General features: G+C 51.9%; 4 protein-coding genes across 4 annotated transcripts; 3 read left to right on the forward strand and 1 right to left on the reverse strand.

Annotated features, from left to right (window-relative positions):
- Nucleotides 1–1246: 1246 nt before the first annotated feature.
- On the reverse strand, nucleotides 1247–6070 carry SMAC4_08874 (uncharacterized protein). Its single transcript, XM_003344083.2, has 2 exons — nucleotides 2341–6070; nucleotides 1247–2246 (listed from the first exon to the last, which is right to left on the reverse strand). The coding sequence occupies exons 1-2, from the start codon at nucleotides 4097–4099 to the stop codon at nucleotides 1870–1872; spliced, it is 2136 nt and encodes a 711-aa protein (XP_003344131.1). The 5' UTR covers nucleotides 4100–6070; the 3' UTR covers nucleotides 1247–1869.
- Nucleotides 6071–8414: 2344 nt separating this feature from the next.
- SMAC4_08873 (uncharacterized protein) lies at nucleotides 8415–11269 on the forward strand. The gene is made up of 3 exons (XM_003344082.2): nucleotides 8415–8657; nucleotides 8717–9301; nucleotides 9356–11269. Exons 1-3 carry the CDS (start codon nucleotides 8562–8564, stop codon nucleotides 10337–10339), a joined length of 1665 nt encoding a protein of 554 aa, XP_003344130.1. The 5' UTR covers nucleotides 8415–8561; the 3' UTR covers nucleotides 10340–11269.
- Nucleotides 11270–12505: 1236 nt separating this feature from the next.
- SMAC4_08872 (uncharacterized protein) lies at nucleotides 12506–13726 on the forward strand (the record flags this gene model as incomplete). Its single annotated transcript, XM_003344081.1, has 2 exons — nucleotides 12506–12935; nucleotides 13485–13726. The coding sequence occupies 2 exons, from the start codon at nucleotides 12506–12508 to the stop codon at nucleotides 13724–13726; spliced, it is 672 nt and encodes a 223-aa protein (XP_003344129.1).
- Nucleotides 13727–14628: 902 nt separating this feature from the next.
- On the forward strand, nucleotides 14629–15306 carry SMAC4_08871 (uncharacterized protein; the record flags this gene model as incomplete). The annotated part of the gene is made up of 2 exons (XM_003344080.2): nucleotides 14629–14773; nucleotides 14987–15306. The coding sequence occupies 2 exons, from the start codon at nucleotides 14629–14631 to the stop codon at nucleotides 15304–15306; spliced, it is 465 nt and encodes a 154-aa protein (XP_003344128.2).
- Nucleotides 15307–17543: the final 2237 nt, after the last annotated feature.

Here is a 17543-nt window from a genome sequence, read left to right on the forward strand (position 1 = left end):
TACTGATGCGGAACCAAAATGCTTCTCCTGTGTATGACACCATTACGAATCTTCGAGTTTGGCAACATATCCACCGCTTGAGCCGCAAACCAGACAACCCCGGCAGGTAGAATCACTTGAGGAGTGTCAAGAAAACCAGCTAAAGTTGAATACCATTGGTCGATCATCGATGGATCTGTGATCCAGCTCAAGTGCTAGGAAGAGTCTTTAGGTTATTGTTGGAGCATTGAATGAAGTTATCGTGTCGATCCTCGATATTCGGGTCTCTTGGGTTCATGCCGGCAAGACATTTGCGGTCTAATGGGCCTGGAGTGGGCAAGCTGAAATGGGAAAGCGGAAATCCCCATTCGGCAAGCCCTTCCCTCCCAAACAGCAGTAGACCATGTCGTCGTCGATTTGGCAGGTGTTGAGTTGAGGAACGACCGGACGGGACGGGGAGATCATGGTGGGGGCCCTGATGAGATCATGCAAGATCTTCAGCCGCTGCAAATCCTCTGGAGACCGGACAGCCAACCGGCACACAGGACGCTGTCGTGGGACGGCATCGTGATAAAATTGTGCACCCTTTTGGCCATCTTGATGGCCAAGGAAGATCAATTTGATCTGCTGCCAGGGCTGTATAGCCCAGTGCTGGTTCGTCTATCACCGTGGATCAGCTTCCGGTTTTTGCCATAGGAGAGATGTGCGATTTAGTAGACATACCCGAGATACCTAATAAGTAGCTGACTCCACTTGCAAAGGCCCATACGCTGGTCCACTACCACCTCCACTCCTTGCATCGCAGCTGTCGCCGTCGCCGTCTTCACTTCCGCCTTCATTGTTGTCGTTGTTGTCGTCGTCGCTATCGTCGAGACAGTCTAATCCGTAGCGCAAAAATAAAATAAAAAATCAGCTTCGATCCGAACCTAGCATGCAATCGCAGTCGAGAGTCGCTGTGTGGTGATGATGGTGGTTGCAAGGGGAGAACAAGTTGAGTTTGGAAGGTGACGGATCCATCAAAAATTTCCGCTCCAGTAGATACCCCCGCTTCCAGCTCGCACTTTCCCTCCCTGTGTTCGGCCTCTTCTCTCTCCTCTTCCCCACCTTCCTTTGCACGCGCATCGTGGCTTCTCGAAATGGACGTTTCGTACTGATAGGTCTCAAGGATTACGACAAGTAACCGACTGAATGAGCAAAGAAACAAACTTGTAAAAAAAAAGTGCAGACGGAACAAGCGGATGCGGCACCGAACTGAGGAGCAGGTACGTGAGCACGTGTAAAAGAGCAAGTAATATTGTGTGTAGGGTATCAAAGAAATGTCTTCTTGCTGGGCCATGAGGGCCGAGGCTAGACGGAGGCTTCTCCGAGTGTTGGTTTTGCCAGACGTCATCTTCTGAACGTCCCCCATCAAGGGAAATTTTCTTCCTTCTGTTTCCGTTCCAGCTCATCCCTTTCACTGGGATACTATGCATACACCCTTGACAACCCAACCCAATCCGACACTAATTCGACCCGAGGTATGTCATGTTGCTCCTTCTCTTTCGGGTGGTTCTGTTCTTCCAAGCGCAGAAGCCATGTCGCCGAAAATAACAATGAAACGGTAAAAGTGCAAGGAAAGGGAAAAAACGATACAGGTACAAGTAAAGAAGGACCAGCCGTGGTAAATGTTTGAAGCTGGTAATTGAACAGAAACTCCCCAACTCTGCAAGGAGGAAAAAGGACAATGAAGAACCAAACATCAGTCGAGGACGGCTTACGCCAGCACAACCTTCAAACGGGGGAAGGAACTTGCGACTTCCTACCCCTTCACTGAACCAAGGGCGTGTATCGTGAGCCGACCTGATCGCCTGGGAGTTGCGAGTGTACCCTGTTCAGCCATTGTATCGCCCTTTATCTCGAGCTCGAGTAAGGCTTATTCATGAAGGCGACCTCCCTGGCAATTTCACCCCATTCGAGCTCTCGTTTGATGCCTTGGCCATCAGAGGACGACTCGTCATCCTCCTTGCCATCGGCCGTCAGTGTGTAGTTGCCGTGGTCCTTGCTCTCTTGATGAGAACGAAGCAGTTCCTCCCATTTGAGCAGCTCGTAAGCGAACCTGAGGTGAGGCTGGATAATGACGTTGAGCCGCCGAGCGCGGACAAAGCAGTATGCTCGCGGGAAGGACATTCCCATGGAACGCATCACTTCGGCGATGCAGATAGTGGCGGAGCGGGACACACCAACACGGCAGTGGACCAAAGTCGCTGTTCCGAGGCGACGGCCACGGTCTACGAGACGTTTGTCAGTCATCGAGTGATTGCCGTGGGGGAAGGGACTTTAGAAATAAATGGGGCGGGATAAATGAAGAAAGAAATAACGCACCAATGAACTCCAAGCACCGCTCAAACTCATCGGTCAACGGATCGATCCCGTTATCCTGCACTCCTCGCACAATACACGTGTTTTCCTCCCCCCACTCCTGCAACTCCCCGTCCCGCCACATGGCCAGCTCACCCACACTCAGGATCTGGCCGATACCCATCACCCGAAGTAGATCTGGATTGTTTGCATGGGTAAGGTTGCCGAGGTACATATAATCAAGGATCCTGCTGGGTAGTGACCCGTCAAAACCTGTCCACCATTTCGGTTCGTTGTTGACGAGCTCTGTAACTTGTGCGAGGCTTCGGTCGGCTCCAATGGGGGATTCCTGTAGGAGTCGGGGAGCGATCGCCGCTAGGAAGCTTACGTCGGAGGGGTATGCGAAGAAGTTTCGTCTCATAATTGTGTGCAGCTTCAACCAAGCTTCGGGGATAGGTAGGCCGGTGCTATAGCTGTAGTATGCAAGGCCTAGAACTGTGGATTCTGTGTAACCGTCCGCGCAGTGAATAAGAATCTTTCGTGGGCTTAGTGGCGGCCGAGACCTCTCTCTACCGGTGTCGGAAGCCTTATCTGGCCTTGTCCCGTGGGACAGATGCCAGATCCATTTGCAAGTGTCCAAAAGAGCGTCTGCTTCCGCATGTGAATATGTCGGAACTAGGAAGCTTCCCGAGGAAGGAAAGTCAAAATGGACTGTTTCTGGTACATCGCCCAGCCCATCCTCAGCAAGAGCTTGTAATAAAGCTGCACAGGTGTTGGCTCTTCCCATGTCACTGCACTCAATCTGAACGTGGTAACCATTGTCCTCCTCAATGATTGGATCGGGGGTAGGGCCCATCCACACGTTGGGTGCGATTTCTGAAGCGTGCGTCATGAGATACATCTCCAGTCTCTCCTGGTTGATGAAGTCCAGTACGTTCCCCGTCAAGTTACCAGTTGAATCGACTGCCACAATCTCACGATGGTTCTTTTCAAACACGTCGAATGGGCTGAGGCAGATAAAGGTGTTGTACTCGGGAACTCGATGACGCTGCAGCTCGTGCTTGTAGCGCCACTTATGCTGGGCGGCGGCTATGTCCCAGCCCAACCTGCGGACGGCCACTTCATCATTGCCGTAGACAATGATATCGCTCGTCATGGCGGCCTTGGCGGTTTGGATCTGAAAGTTGCGGACGGAAAATCCCTCGACGGGGTCAACATCGATGAACTCGGCGCCGCCTTGGTGAAGAAACTCTTGAGGAGCAATTGCCCCTTTGAGGCGGGATGTGTTGAGGTCTCCATCGGCCTTAACAATGGTGATACCACGGAGGCAAGCGGGGGTCTTTCTCAGAGCACGCTTGCGGGCGATGAAGAATTGCTGTTGCACTTGGTTCTGGGGATGGAGGCCATGGTACCAGGGGAAGACGTGCGCAGGGTCTGGCAAAGGTTGCCTGGAAAGATAGTCCAAGGCAGCAGCTACGTCGGCGGCGTCGATCTTGTAGAGCGAAAGATCGCCGGAGTCGACATGGTGAAAGCGATGAGGTGGGTAGAGAAGCGAGTGGGGAGACGAGTCCTCGTCGGCGTCATTCGTCACGGGCCAGGGCGAAGGCGGCGGCGTATCAGCATCGTCTTGGGAAGCAGGACCTGGAGGACAAACGGGAATATGTTTGTTGGGGATGGGCGCCGAGTGAGTGGTCGGCTCCAGGGTGATGGTGGAGGAGATGGAGCCAATGTTGGAGGAGGACCTATGGGTCTCGAGTGGGCGTGGAAGGGCAATCGTCGCCATTGTTCCTGCGTTGTGGTGGATATGATATATGCTGCTAGGCTGGAGCTAGTGGGCTAGAACTAGTTGTAGAGTCCAGTGATAGCTACCTCTAGTGTATGGTATATGGTGTATAGTGTATATGGGCTGTATCGTTCTTCACTTGGGTGCGCGCGTGTCGACGTCCAACGACAAGGCAGTTGATGCGATGGCAAATGTGATGAATCGAGGTCGTTGGATGGTAAAGAGAGAATCATAGGGACATGTCGATGGCAAAACAGAAGGGAGTTGCCAAAAGGCGAATAGTGGTCAAGTTTCTTGTTGCACAAAGATGTTTCTGCCAGAGACGGGAGGATCCAAGACAATTGAGAGGAGGTTGTCAATGGAATGAAGGGAACCGGGGGCGCACGCTCACGGCCCAGGCGAATTGGAGAAGAGGAAAGCAAGAGAGTGAGGGGAGGGTGAAGTGCCAAAGGGTGGTGAGGTGAGGGGGTAGGGGTAGTGTTGTAGTGTAGCCAAGGTGGTGTTGGGGGAGATGGAGAGAGACGGGGTGACAGGGCAGGGAGAAGGGTCGAGGCCGTAAGTGGAAGAGTGACAGGCTTATCGCAGATCCCTGCTTGTTATATGACAGCCCGGTATGGGGGAAGAGCCAAACCACGGGCAGCTCGCGTTGAGAAGGGGGCAGATAAGACAACGGCAATGGCGTCAGTTGGCGATATTGCGGTAGACTTGTCGGATTATTCACTGCACAGCCGAGACAAAAAAAGAATAGGGAAGGATGACAGACGCGAAGGCTCGCTGTTTTTTTGGAGCTTTGGTGTAAATGATTCTTTGCATAGAAGACTGATAAATGAGGGGAAAGAGAAGATTAGAATGGGCTAAAGGCAGAACAGCACGCAACCTGAAGGGACGAAAATATGTAGGTAGAGCAACCTGTAGCAGAGCAGGAACATGGGGTTTGCTGGGCTCAAGACGGGATGGTGGTGTGCTATTAATGAGCGTGGCGCACCGCTGCTAACTGCTTCAAGACCGGTGTCTTCCGGGGTGGGACGAGAGCGTTAAGGCCACCCTGTCGTGTATCCGTTCGATCACACCCGAATTGAGCTGCTGTGCGGTGGTTGTAGGATGTCGTGATGGATAAACGGTGTTTGGTATGTAAACAACGCGTCCCGTTGAAGTCTCAAAGGAATGACAATCATGATGCTGGTGATGAAGACAATGGAGGTTTAGATGATGATCCAAAGGCTGTGAAAGCTTTCCCCAGAGCCCACTTCGCCCACTGCCCTGCCCTGCCCTGTTCCGCTCCCAGCAGTCTGGAAGGGTCTTCGTCACGAGGAGGGGGACATTGGGGAAGACTGTTTAGGGCGTGGTGGAGGGGGGGCGTTGGCGCCAACGGAATGGAGCGTCGCCAGGGTATCCCAGGGAGCGTGGTAGCGAGCAGGGACTAGATCGGCAAGCTGTGTCTGTGAATTGCTGTGATTGCTTCTCGGTCTTTTGGACTTGATATGATTTGTGTTTTTAATGGCTTCCATCCTGTGCAATTGGAATTCGTCGAGAATGCGCCATCTCGGTGCATCATGTCGGACTGATATTGCAGAGTGCAAGTGCAAGTGCAAGTGCAAGCAGAGAGCAAGCAATGGGGGTCCAATGTGAAACAGGAAGCATTCCGTCCCGTGTGTGCCATCATTGGGACAGTCCCTAGCTCTGGGAAAAAGGAATGATGCCTTGCTTGTCATCAAGAGTAAGTATCAAGGCAGAATTGACAATCTTCAAACGGCTTCCTCAACACATTGACAGTGACGGGATTGATGGCCATGCCCAGACGAGCAGAGGGTAGAAAAAGAGGAAGCCATGATGAAATGCAAAAGCTGATGTTGGGATGGCACTCACTTCCAGTGGTTGAACAGGTGCAGAACCCCGCGCTGCGTCGTCCAATGACATGCCCGGGCGGCTCCTCCATGTGCCTCCCTTCTTGCTGGCTTTTTTTTCCGTTCCTTCTTTAGTGCCTGCATGCGCGTTGGTGCCCATGTCACAGAGGCACAAAGTCGGGATGGACCAGTAGGAATACAAGGTTACTGAAGGATTAGAATAGACGACCTGAATGCTGAGGGGAACCAGTGGGAGTCATGGCATGGAGACTTATGCAGTGTGTATCGTCCTTCAAATGCCATTCAATATATTGAGCTGATCGCGATCCCTCGCGCGGTTGACAAATTGTTGCTGAAGTTGAAGATTGCTTCGTGGGAAGAAAGGTGAAGGAGGACGGGGCATATTCGAGAAAAATCATCCGATTCAAGAGAAATTTTCACTTGACTCACGATGTCCAGTTGTTGAAAATCCAAATGGGAAGGAGCTTCCACTTCGGCAGAAAGACCGCTGCCTGCGAGTCGCCAGAAGTGTCGGGTTCCTGCCTCGTGAAGATTGCGCCGGCGCTGCTTCCTTCCCCTGCCATAAATTCCAGCATACAGTAGCATGGTGCCAAGACATGAAGCATCTGGACAGGTCGGTCAAGGAGAGACACTAACCACCCTCACAGGTGCCCTGGGTATCTCCAAAGAAAAAGCTGATTACCAAAAAAAGGTCAGCATACCGACCTAGTCACAGTTGGCGCATCAACATCTTCCTGGGCAGTTGAAGCTCGCTGCTCCGAGTGCCACCAGCAGGAGTCATGTCGCACGGACTGCATTCTCCGGGTTGCCTGCCGCGTAGTGATAAGAGGGCCGGGACAAGTCCAGTGATAAAAAGTTCTCCCACAGCTCACAGTGCTCTTTGTTCCAACCTCCACCTTGATCTGAAGCAATTGCGCCATATCTCTTCACTCCGTCTTTTATTTCATTCATCAGAACACAACGCCACACTGCAAGAACAGCAGTCACAGGTCCACTCCGGGTCACACGGCAGCACGCGTCCAATGCTACGGGAGGTTCCACGTTCCCCGCTTTGGCCCACGACGGGGGACCCGGACCCCTTACGGCGGGGATGTCCGACCCACGTCGATGAATTTAAAGTTATACCGCCGATAAAGCTAAAAGTCGGCCATCGAATACACTACAGTACACTGTCTCGAGACTGTATATGGCATTTTCCATATCTCTCCATCGGGTCCTCTCGTTAACTGGTTCAAAGAAAATGAAAACTCCTTCCAAACCTGTCATCGCAAGGTTCACTGCGGTACGAGAGCTCAATATCGTCCGCAATATCCCTGGCCGATAAAATGCCGTGACTTTCTTTCCTGATGTGTGGATATGAGATGAGGATCCCAGGCTCATGACTCGCACCCTCTCGTCGCTATCATGGTCTTATAAGGAGTTAGGACACCAGCACCCGTTGTTGATCTTAACGGATAACGACTGTTTTACCGCATGGTGTGACCATGGTTCAACACCTACCTAGTACAGCGAGGTAAACAGCTGCTTGTTCGGGGAAGGTGAACAAAGAAGACATTATTCTGGCGCCGACATTCATAGACTCAACTCACTACCTATCTCAACTCAACAACATGGAACGGCACATGCAGACCAGCCGCGCACGTCACATGCACATTGCCCAACGGGACAGCACCGGGACATGAAATGAAGCCTGGTGCTGATCATTTTAAACTCGTCCGGGATGCCTGGCTCCTCACCAACCCCGAACAAGCCATCTACCCGCTGACAGATTGCCCCAATTGGCACGAGGCGGACATCACGCGCCTCCCAAATGGCCTTCTACAGTGGAACTATTTTGTGATGATGTCCCAGTGGCTTGTAAAAGTAGGTTCCTGCTACCGCTGCGTCATTCTCGTCTTGGATCTTGTAACAATGGAGCTGAAGTTGGAATTTTCGCTCTTTTTCCCCTTCAACTCGGTTGGCAAGCGCCTCTTGATAATCCCATCTCCCCGTCAGAATGCTTTCTACACTAGGTGGAAGCAGACAAGACGTTGACGTTCACGTTCCCTGATATCTCATTCGGCTGCCCCGCACCGCCGTGGCGCTGGGCGTTAGCGATGCACTGAATGGATGCTGAGGTGGGCACTAAAATGGGTTCAGCAGGGACTCAGGGGCGGGCAGTTGCAAATGGGACGGCTCATGACGGCCGGGATGGTCTTGGGGTGGGTGGGCCAAGAAACCGATGCGGGGCAAAATTTTCAGTGTTCCGCCTCCATATCCGCCCCGACGATGCATGGGCTTGCGGTGCCTGCGGTGCCTGCCCGTGCCTGCCCCAGTTCAGTAATGGGGCTCACGGGCACCATGTTGCCATACGCCTTTAAGGGCGGGCCGGTGGCCGATGCTCGGCGAGAGTGATTCATTTCTTGACTGCCCGCCGATCGTCGAAACTGCCACTCAAAGACTCTGAAACCGGGGCCGCCGTCAATTATTTGCTCCCTCATTCATTCCTCCATTTTCCTCGACAAACCCGTTCCTAAACACCATACCCAGCAATTAGGATCCGAGATCCGACTGCGACACCAACCCTTCTCCCCCAATCCTCCAACAATTTGCCCACCATGTCCAACGGCGTCGCGACCAACGGCAATGGATCCCAGGATCAAACTCATACCCCTTCCCAGCGCTACTTGAGCACGCGCGGTGAGGACAGCGGTGTATGTTACTCCCTTTCTACGTGAAGAGTGGTCGCCAGTTGCTGACATCTTATTCTTAGCTCTCCTTCGAAGACGTCGTCCTCAAGGGTCTCGCCTCCGACGGCGGTCTCTACATCCCCGAAGAGGTGCCTGTCGTGCCCGAGTCCGTATGGCAAAGCTGGAAGGACCTCTCCTTCACCGACCTCGCCTACAACATCATCTCCCTCTACATCTCCCCTTCAGAGATCCCCGCCGAAGACCTCAAAGACATCATCAACCGCTCCTACGCCACCTTCCGCACCCCCGACGTCACTCCCCTCGTCCACCTCCAGGGCAGCATACACCTTCTTGAGCTGTTCCACGGCCCGACCTTCGCCTTCAAGGATGTCGCCCTCCAGTTCCTCGGCAACCTCTTTGAGTACTTCCTCGTGCGCAAGAACCAGGGCAAAGAGGGAAGGGACAGGTACCACTTGACCGTTGTTGGTGCGACAAGCGGTGACACCGGTTCTGCCGCCATCTACGGTCTGCGCGGCAAGAAGGATGTCTCCGTCTTCATGCTTCACCCCAAGGGCAAGGTGAGCCCCGTCCAGGAGCTCCAGATGACCACTGTCCTCGATGCCAACGTCCACAACCTTGCCGTCACTGGCAACTTCGACAACTGCCAAGTAAGTCCAGCTCTTTCGCGCCCCTTTGTCGCATTCTCTAACCGCCCCTTGCAGGACATTGTCAAGGCCCTCTTCGCCGACCCCGAGATCAACTCTACCCACAAGCTCGGCGCCGTCAACTCCATCAACTGGGCCCGTATCCTTGCTCAGACTGTCTACTACTTTTACTCTTACTTCTCCCTTGCCCGTCAGTCCGAATCCTTCAACATTGGCGACAAGGTTCGCTTCGTCGTTCCCTCGGGCAACTTCGGCGACATCCTCGCCGGCTACTTCGCTTTCCGCATGGGTCTCCCCGTCGACAAGCTCGTCATCGCCACCAACGAGAACGATATCCTTGACCGCTTCTGGAAGACAGGCTGCTACACCAAGAAGCCCGTCAGCAGCTCCAAGGCCGAGGGCGGTCTTCCCGAGGACGGCGTCAAGGCGCACGAGGATGGAGTCAAGGAGACCATGAGCCCCGCCATGGACATCCTTGTATCGAGCAACTTTGAGCGCCTGCTGTGGTTCCTCGCCTACCAGTTCGCCTCCAGCGCCGGCATGGACGACGAGTGGAACAAGAAGCAGGCCGGTCAGGAGGTCAGCTCCTGGCTCAAGGATCTCAAGGAGAAGGGCGGTTTCGGTCCCGTCTACAAGGACGTTCTCGAGAGCGCGCGCCGCAACTTCGAGTCCGAGCGCGTCAGCGACGAGGAGACCCTCGACACCATCAAGAGCCTGTACCAGGAGGTCGGCTACGTACTGGACCCCCACACCGCCGTCGGCGTCGAAGCCGCCAGGAGGTCGGTCAAGCGCGCCGGTGATAACATCCCCCACATTTCCCTCTCGACAGCCCACCCCGCCAAGTTCTCGGGCGCCGTCACTCTTTCGCTCAAGGACGAGGCCGGGTTCGACTTCGAGGCCAAGGTGCTACCGCAGGAGTTTGTCGGTCTGGACAAGAAGGAGAAGCGCGTCAACGATGTGGCCAATGACTGGATGGCAGTGAGGGAGCTGGTCAGGAAACAAGTAGATGAGGAGTTGAAGGCGCGGGATGATTCTGCATAGACCTTCTTTGGTGAGCAGTGCAAGTTTTCTGGATAAGCGGGGGAAATAAAAGAAGAGGTTATTATAAAGTTCTACATGTGTATACTTGTGCGGGTTTTTTTGGGATAAGATATGTTTTTTTTCTTGGGTCTTCATATTCCATTTTTTTAGAGACAGAGGTTGCAAAGACAGTTTTGTTGTAGAGCTCGAAGCGTTCAGTTCCTTGGGTTTCCTGGGTCTTGATACTCCATTGCTCGAGAAAGGTTGCAAAGACAGTCTTGTTGTAGAGATCGAAGGGTCGAAGCATTTTAGAGTCGTCAGTTTGAGCATTTGCTCTTGGATATAGGTACTATGGTAGCCACTAGATAAACGGCTGTCGTTCGTTTCCAGACGGTGATGACGTACCGAAATCCGAATTAGACGAGTTTGGTGGTGCATGACATGACGGAGGTAGACAGATGAAAAGATTGGAACACAACTGAACCAAACGACTCGGCTCCCGGTAAGCACTGAGCGGTGACTGAAGGTCAGGGTATATACTCAATCAAGTCCAAGAGGCCTCCCAGTTGCAGTCAGGATGTCGTCCACTTCAACTTCCACATCTTCTGGTCACGTCGCAATTCAACTTCCACATCTTCTGGTCACGTCGCAATTCAACTTCCAATCCCGTTTCCTTCAGTCATGCTCCCAGGCTTGCCAGGAGCCAGGGCGCAATGGACCGCCAAGGATCTCCGTACCCCTGTCTTTCTGCATCACGACAACGACCACCTTCCAAAGCATTCCAACCCAAAAAACACAAATACCAAGTGAATGAAAGACATAAATACAAAAAAAAAAAAAAAAAAGAAATCGAGTTTGAAGCAGAGGATAGTGAGCGAAAAAGGGGAGGAGATGCAGGAAAAAGAAAGGGAACGAAATGAGAAAAAAGAAGAAAAAAACATACAACACCAGGGATTCGCTGGTCGTCACCGACCCAACTACTAGTCTGGCCCTCACTGGCTTATCTATGGGAGAGCGGACGGGATCCCGAGTTTTCCAGTGGGTATGGTCGTATGTGATTGTTTAGATGGGTTTGGAAGCTTATATGCAGGATTTGGGAATAATTGGATGGTAGCGGATGTGGTGGTTTGGCGGGCACGGTGCGGAATGGTAGAACGGAGGTGAGGTGGTGGATGTCGGATGTCGGATGTCGGATGTCGGATGTCGGATGTCGGATGGCGGGATGGCGGGATGGCGGACGGCGGATGGAGGTGGATAGTCATGGATGATCGTCGATTGAAGTTACGGATGGAAATAGTAATTGGGAATAACATTGTGGATGAGATGAAGGATGAATGGCCAGGGATGGATTGAGGCTGAAAGGGCTGCGGTAAATGGGTGGGATATCGCTGGGTTAGGGGAGCTGAAGTTGAGAATGAAAACAAATTGGGACCGAAGATGAGATGAAAATGGACTGGAGTTGCAGGAAGGGAAGATAGGTGGGCTTTAGGGATATTTGGCCTCAATGGGTGGGATTGGATCGGTATAGGAATGGGACTGGTCCCAGGCTGGCTGTTCTCATGTGTATTGGAAGGGAGGCCGATTCTTTGTAGATATTCGCCGGTCGAGCGACGTTGGTTGGGAGTTACGGAGTTTACCGCGATGCTGAAACCAACAGCACAATTTCTCGCGCGTAGTGGGTCATTGGGTCTTCTGGGTATCTTTGTCGTTCATGAACCAGACTCATGGTGGTATGAAGAAGATATGTTTCTCCGACCGGTCATGATGTCGTACACGCGAGCGCGCACTTGTTCTCGCTTGTGGGGGTCTTCTTGCAAACTTTATCATTGTATTCAGATTGTCCAATTTATGTGCTGAAAGGGAGAGCCCGTGTTGCATCGAAATAGTCATGCTCTTCTCTCCATTAACTACCCTATAGCTGTCACCCCACTTTGACCGTTCATGACTCCAGACGCAAGTTTGGCATCGATGACTCTCACAAGATGACTGGTGAAGTCAATCATCACTGTTGCAATCAATCAGTTAGGCGATCGTGTTACCAGCGGTATTAAAATGCGTCTGATCAGCCAAATCTTCGCCATGAGAGCTTTATCACCCCACCACTCAACTCCAGATCTTTAAGGAGACCTTAACGTCAAAGCAACTCAGGTATCCTTTCTTCTCACCCTCCCTCTTCACCAACTAACGATGTCCTCCCCAACCCACGGTCGTGGCGCCCGCCCCGACTCCCCCACCCCGCCCTCCCTTCTAAACTCCCCACCAGCCCATCCTCCCCCATCCTCACCCCTCCCCCTCCTACCCCCCTTCCGCGTCTCCTCAGGGTCAGGCAGCACGACGATAGCCTCCAAACCAACAGCAGTCGAAACCGCCCGCCAACAAGGCGTGCTGCTCGGTGTCTTGTCAAGCGTTTGTAGAGTGACCGACCAGCTGTACCAAGACCTCCGGTTTCCCGAGAAAAAGTTTGGCAAAGATCCGGTGCATGCGTCGAGAGAGCAGCTGGAGGCAACAAGAAAGAGGGTGAGGAGGGCGTGGAAAACCGTGGAGCAGTACCCGAGTTTGGCGTGGGAAGGGGAGCTGGTTAGTTTGTGTGAGAAGATGTTTGGGGATGTTTTGAGAGGTGAGTTTTTCTGAACAGAAGTGCGAGTGCAAGTGCAGGTGCGAGTGATGGTGATGGTGGGTGGTGAAGACGGGGGAGGGGAAGTGAATATGGAAATGGGGAGGTGCGAAGGTGCTTTGAGTGATGGAAGGGGCAGAGGGCGCACAGGGTGGAAGGGGATGCAGGTACGGATGGGTCTTGGCACGCGAAAAGCTGGGAAGCGTGGGGGTAGATCGTTAGTAGACTGGTTGGGGACACTCGATCTCTCTTGTAGAAATCATGTGGCGTAGCTTTATCAACTTGCCATTCTTAAATACCTCCATAGCTTTGACCGTCAGTCAAATGAGATTATCAAAGTTGTTGACAGAAAATAGAAAAGGAGAGGCAGTGTCCTCATCCCTGGTACCTTCCTTCTACCCCCACCCCTACCAGGAACGAGGAACCAACCAACCTGTGCCTCTGCCTCCCTGCCTCCCTGCCTTGGCGCTCAGCTCAGTTAAAGCAACACCCCCATTCCCGAATGCAACAAAGATTACTGCACCCCCATGCTAACCATCATCTTCCCCCTAGTATATCATCCACTCATCGACAACGGAGAGAGCGCCAGCACCTTCACAGTTTTATGGGGAGAATACCTCGGAACCTACACAGAAACCATCTCGAACGTTGAAAAGGAAGTAGACAAGGCTGTCAAGGAGTTGACTGAGGATCCAAATAGTCGAAAAAATTCCGGGACATACTATGGTGGCGCGGGCGCGGGAGGAAATGTCAGAAGTGAGGCCCCGAGGTTGATGAGGCCCTTGGGCCCTTGATGATTCTGGCAGGTGCAGTCTAATGGCCTACCACAATGATGATGGAGCAGACGCGCGAGGATTGGGTGCGAACCGGTGAAAAGTAAGGCCGGACAGTTGAATGAGATAAGGTGGACTAAAAAAAAGAGAACAAGTTAAAAATAGCAATCGCTGAAGTCCTCGCAAGTCTGTTCACATCGTCAAGTGTACCTGCGTGAATGATGCAATGCAGCGCTCCTGCGATCGTAGCCGACCCAACATGTTGACCGGGCGGGGGAAACCGGTGCGGCAGGTGCGTTCATCGTCGTTTGACACAAAGGACCTCGACGACCCAACGAGCCGCAACGAGCAGCAACAAACCGTGTTAAAATCGAGGAGATCCTAGAAAAGGTCAAGCAAAATGCAGCCATCTCGCAAGATGCCGATTTTGCCAAGCTTCTGCTAAGATTTGTTCAATTCTGCTTGAATTGTAAGTTCTCCCCTCCATTCCTTCGACGCGAGAAATAAACAAGCCTGAAAAATATGGGTGACGATGTATCATACCATCTGACTTTGAACCTTGACAGAACAACTTCGTCCTTCAGCACCAACATCACTTCAATTCCCAACACATCATGTCATCGCTCACCGTCTTCATTGCTTCAGTGAGATCATGCGCTCGTTCTGGCAATGGCTTCGACCGGCGATGAGATGGAATCCAACAACAATTCTTTGCACGCTTATTACCCGGCTTAGCTGGGAGTATTTGTATAAATATGGGCTTATCGACTCCCCTCGTTTGGGTCTTGACAGAAGCACCTCAAGACACTCGTACCTGTCACCAAAAGCATATATTCTTCCCAGCCAACATCATTACCCTGTAGTTATCATCCCCACCTAGCAACAACGGCCTATTCCACGGTTGCTCAATCAATACCGTCACCATGTCCGACGCGCAAGCTACCACCGATGCTTCCACCGTTGATGAAGCAAACGTCCCCAAGCCTATGGAAGAGGCTCTGGCCGTGTTCCAGAAGATCCAAGCCCGCTTCGAAGGAATCGAGCAGCAACAAACCACCAAAGATGGTGGTAAGTAGGACCTCACGGGTGTCAAAGACCAGGCCAACATTGATTGTCTCAAGTTGCAGGACTTGCAAGCCTGCATCTTGGAGAAATATGGGAAATGGGAGAATGGTATTGCAGGCTCTTTGGGTCTTCTCCAGAATGAGTTAAAGAATGGTAAGAATCTTCCCTCCGCCAGGAAATTTCATGCGTGGTGTCTCACACGTCTGTCGTATGTAGCTCTAAAGAACTTTTCTCGCTCCATCCCCCAGGACGATCTCAAGCACCCAAATTATGTGAAGAGATTATACAATATTTTCATATCTACCATCACTATGTACAGGAAGATTGCTGAGGAAGAGCTTGAGACTGAGGCAGAGGAGTGGCTTACGGACCGGCGAAAGGAGGAGAACCGTGAGGATGTGATTGAAGATCCGTTTGATTTTTCTATGGATAGACTCCCCGGCCCCAATGGGTATCGCACCTGCCCCAGATCATTTCACTTTCCGACGTCCTGGCAGCTGCGTCTTCGTGCAAGTTTGACTCGACACTCTCACTGAACCGTCTCTCTAGCTGTCATCGTCATCGCTGTCATCAATCAGCGAAACACTCCATCCATGAACTCCACGTCGTTTTCGTGCGTCAGCTGTGTTGTGTGGCCCATTTCGGGTTAGAAAGGGAGGCTCCAGATTCTCTGGAGGTATCAAACGTTTGTTCCCGACGTGTGTTTCGCCCAATTACCCCCGACCGGCCAAGACTTGAACGCCAACAGCAGGGAACTTGAATAAACGGTACACCATTCTACACGATACGCGCCCGATTCTGACAATGAATAATCTCAGGTACCATATGCCTACAGGTACCTTCAAGTGGTTTCTGTCAGCGCCAACAACAGCCATGTCAACCGGCGAGGAAGCCGACGCATTTGAGCCATTGGAACAAAGGCACTGGGCCACCCAAGGAGCCGAATAACCACCAATTTTAGCACAAGCCATTCCAGCTACCATCGAAATTCAGAAGAACAATTGCCCAATGCCCAACAGCGAGCGCACCTGCTCTCGTGTGTTCATTGATATGGACTCGTGATGAGCTCACTCTAATGATGGCTTCAACCGGCGATGGCTTCCTTCAATCGATGACGGGAGTTCAACGGTTATTCACGAGGTCATGCCACCGTGACTTTGATAGCTTGAGTGGTCTAGGAAGAGGTGCATAAAGATGAGTTCATCTACTCCTCTTGTTAGGTTCAAGACATCAATTCTCAGAGACAGCAACTCTTCAACGCAATTACTCATCACGCAACCACCAAGTGTTTTTCTACGACAATCTCAACGGTTGCGGGTCTCCAAGCCCATTCGTCTAGCAACTCAACCGAATATTCAAGCATCAAACCTCCGCCGCGATGTCTGACCAACCCAACCGCAGGGGTGAGGCCGAGAAGCTTGAAAACCAAATCGAAGAGAATGTGAACCTGAACATCCAGAACACGGAGGATAAGTCCGGTCAAAGGAATAACATTAAAAAGTCACACGAAACACAAAAAAAGGACACGCTTGAACAGTCCCGAGATTATATCGTCATGGATAAGCCCAACGTCCTTGTCCCACTGCGTGAAATTAACAAAGAGCTTGAAGAAGGCCAGTAACCACGCTGGATCTAACTGATCTCTTGCCCTGCATTAGACAGCAAGCATCTTGACAGCATCCTCAACAACAAACAACCAGTCAAACTCCAAAGAGAGTCATACTTTCACAGTCATCAATCAGCTTCGATACTACAAATACCAGACCACATACTACTTTCAGCCCATCAGTGCTCACACACTATCCCGCACCACTTACCACTCGCCACTTACCACCTTCTATCTTCGCCATCCCCAACTTCGTCCATTAAGTAATCATGTCATCTACCACCCCGTCCATCCCCACTCCTTCAGACTTGCCCTCCACCAACATCGAGGCCATCACCGCCATCCTTCGCAAGCGCGAAAATCTCCATCAAGGACTCCAGATGCTATTTGAGTGGATTAAGTAACAACGAGAGTTGGCGACCCCCAATAATTCACTAGCCGCAGATGCCCAAGCCCAAGTCCAAGCCGAAACCGAAACCGAAACCGAAGCCGAAGAGGAAAAAGAAGATTGGGAGAACCTGAAAGACATCGAACACTTTCTCAAGGAACATCCTGAGAAGGCGCAAGAGGCTCCTACCACGACGTTACTTGCGTTCTATAAGGATGTTCACTGGGGGAAAGGTGAGTGAGTACCGTACCTACCGTAAATGACTCCATGTCCGTCTTTCTGTTTTGATATGTTTTGAACAAGACTTGAAGTACAAATGTTTGGAGAAACACATGACGGGTTGGTTTACATGTACTGACCGCTTATGTCGCACACCTCTTGTAGCTTGGCTTGACCTGCATATAGAATATATCGGCATAAATACTGCTATAGAGAACTTCAATGATGCTCCTGACCTCGACACGGCTGAGAACATCATCAAGACTTATTATGACACGTATAAAGCGGCTAGCAAAATGTTCGGGTCGCTGTCGGAAGCGGGTCTTGGGGAGGAGGCGGAGAGGTGGTTGGAGATGAAGAGGGAGATAAGGGCAATGGTGAGGCGAAGTTTGAGGGGAAGAAGTTGAAGAAGGCTCAGAGGGAGCCATGTGGCAGTCCAAAAGCGGGTGGTTAGGTAGGAAGTGATGCCGTCTAGTGTACACCATGCATTGTTGGTCCTCTCTGCTTTTGAGGCAATGCTAATTAGCTGAAGGGCGGAGAGGCACCGACGAGCATCCCGT

The sequence above is a fragment of the Sordaria macrospora genome, chromosome 5 (genome assembly GCF_033870435.1).
Source record: "Sordaria macrospora chromosome 5, complete sequence".
NCBI classification, from domain to species: domain Eukaryota; kingdom Fungi; phylum Ascomycota; class Sordariomycetes; order Sordariales; family Sordariaceae; genus Sordaria; species Sordaria macrospora.

What these genes read in the sequence shown, in the direction of transcription:
- SMAC4_08873 (XM_003344082.2), top strand. Translation starts at nt 8,562, where the DNA reads ATGTCCAACGGCGTCGCGACCAACGGCAATGGATCCCAGGATCAAACT. An exon ending in CGCGCGGTGAGGACAGCGGT is followed by an intron (nt 8,658 to 8,716) that starts GTATGTTACTCC and finishes TCTTATTCTTAG; the next exon opens with CTCTCCTTCGAAGACGTCGT. An exon ending in GCAACTTCGACAACTGCCAA is followed by an intron (nt 9,302 to 9,355) that starts GTAAGTCCAGCT and finishes CGCCCCTTGCAG; the next exon opens with GACATTGTCAAGGCCCTCTT.
- SMAC4_08874 (XM_003344083.2), bottom strand. Translation starts at nt 4,099, where the DNA reads ATGGCGACGATTGCCCTTCCACGCCCACTCGAGACCCATAGGTCCTCC. An exon ending in GCGGTGCTTGGAGTTCATTG is followed by an intron (nt 2,247 to 2,340) that starts GTGCGTTATTTC and finishes AACGTCTCGTAG; the next exon opens with ACCGTGGCCGTCGCCTCGGA.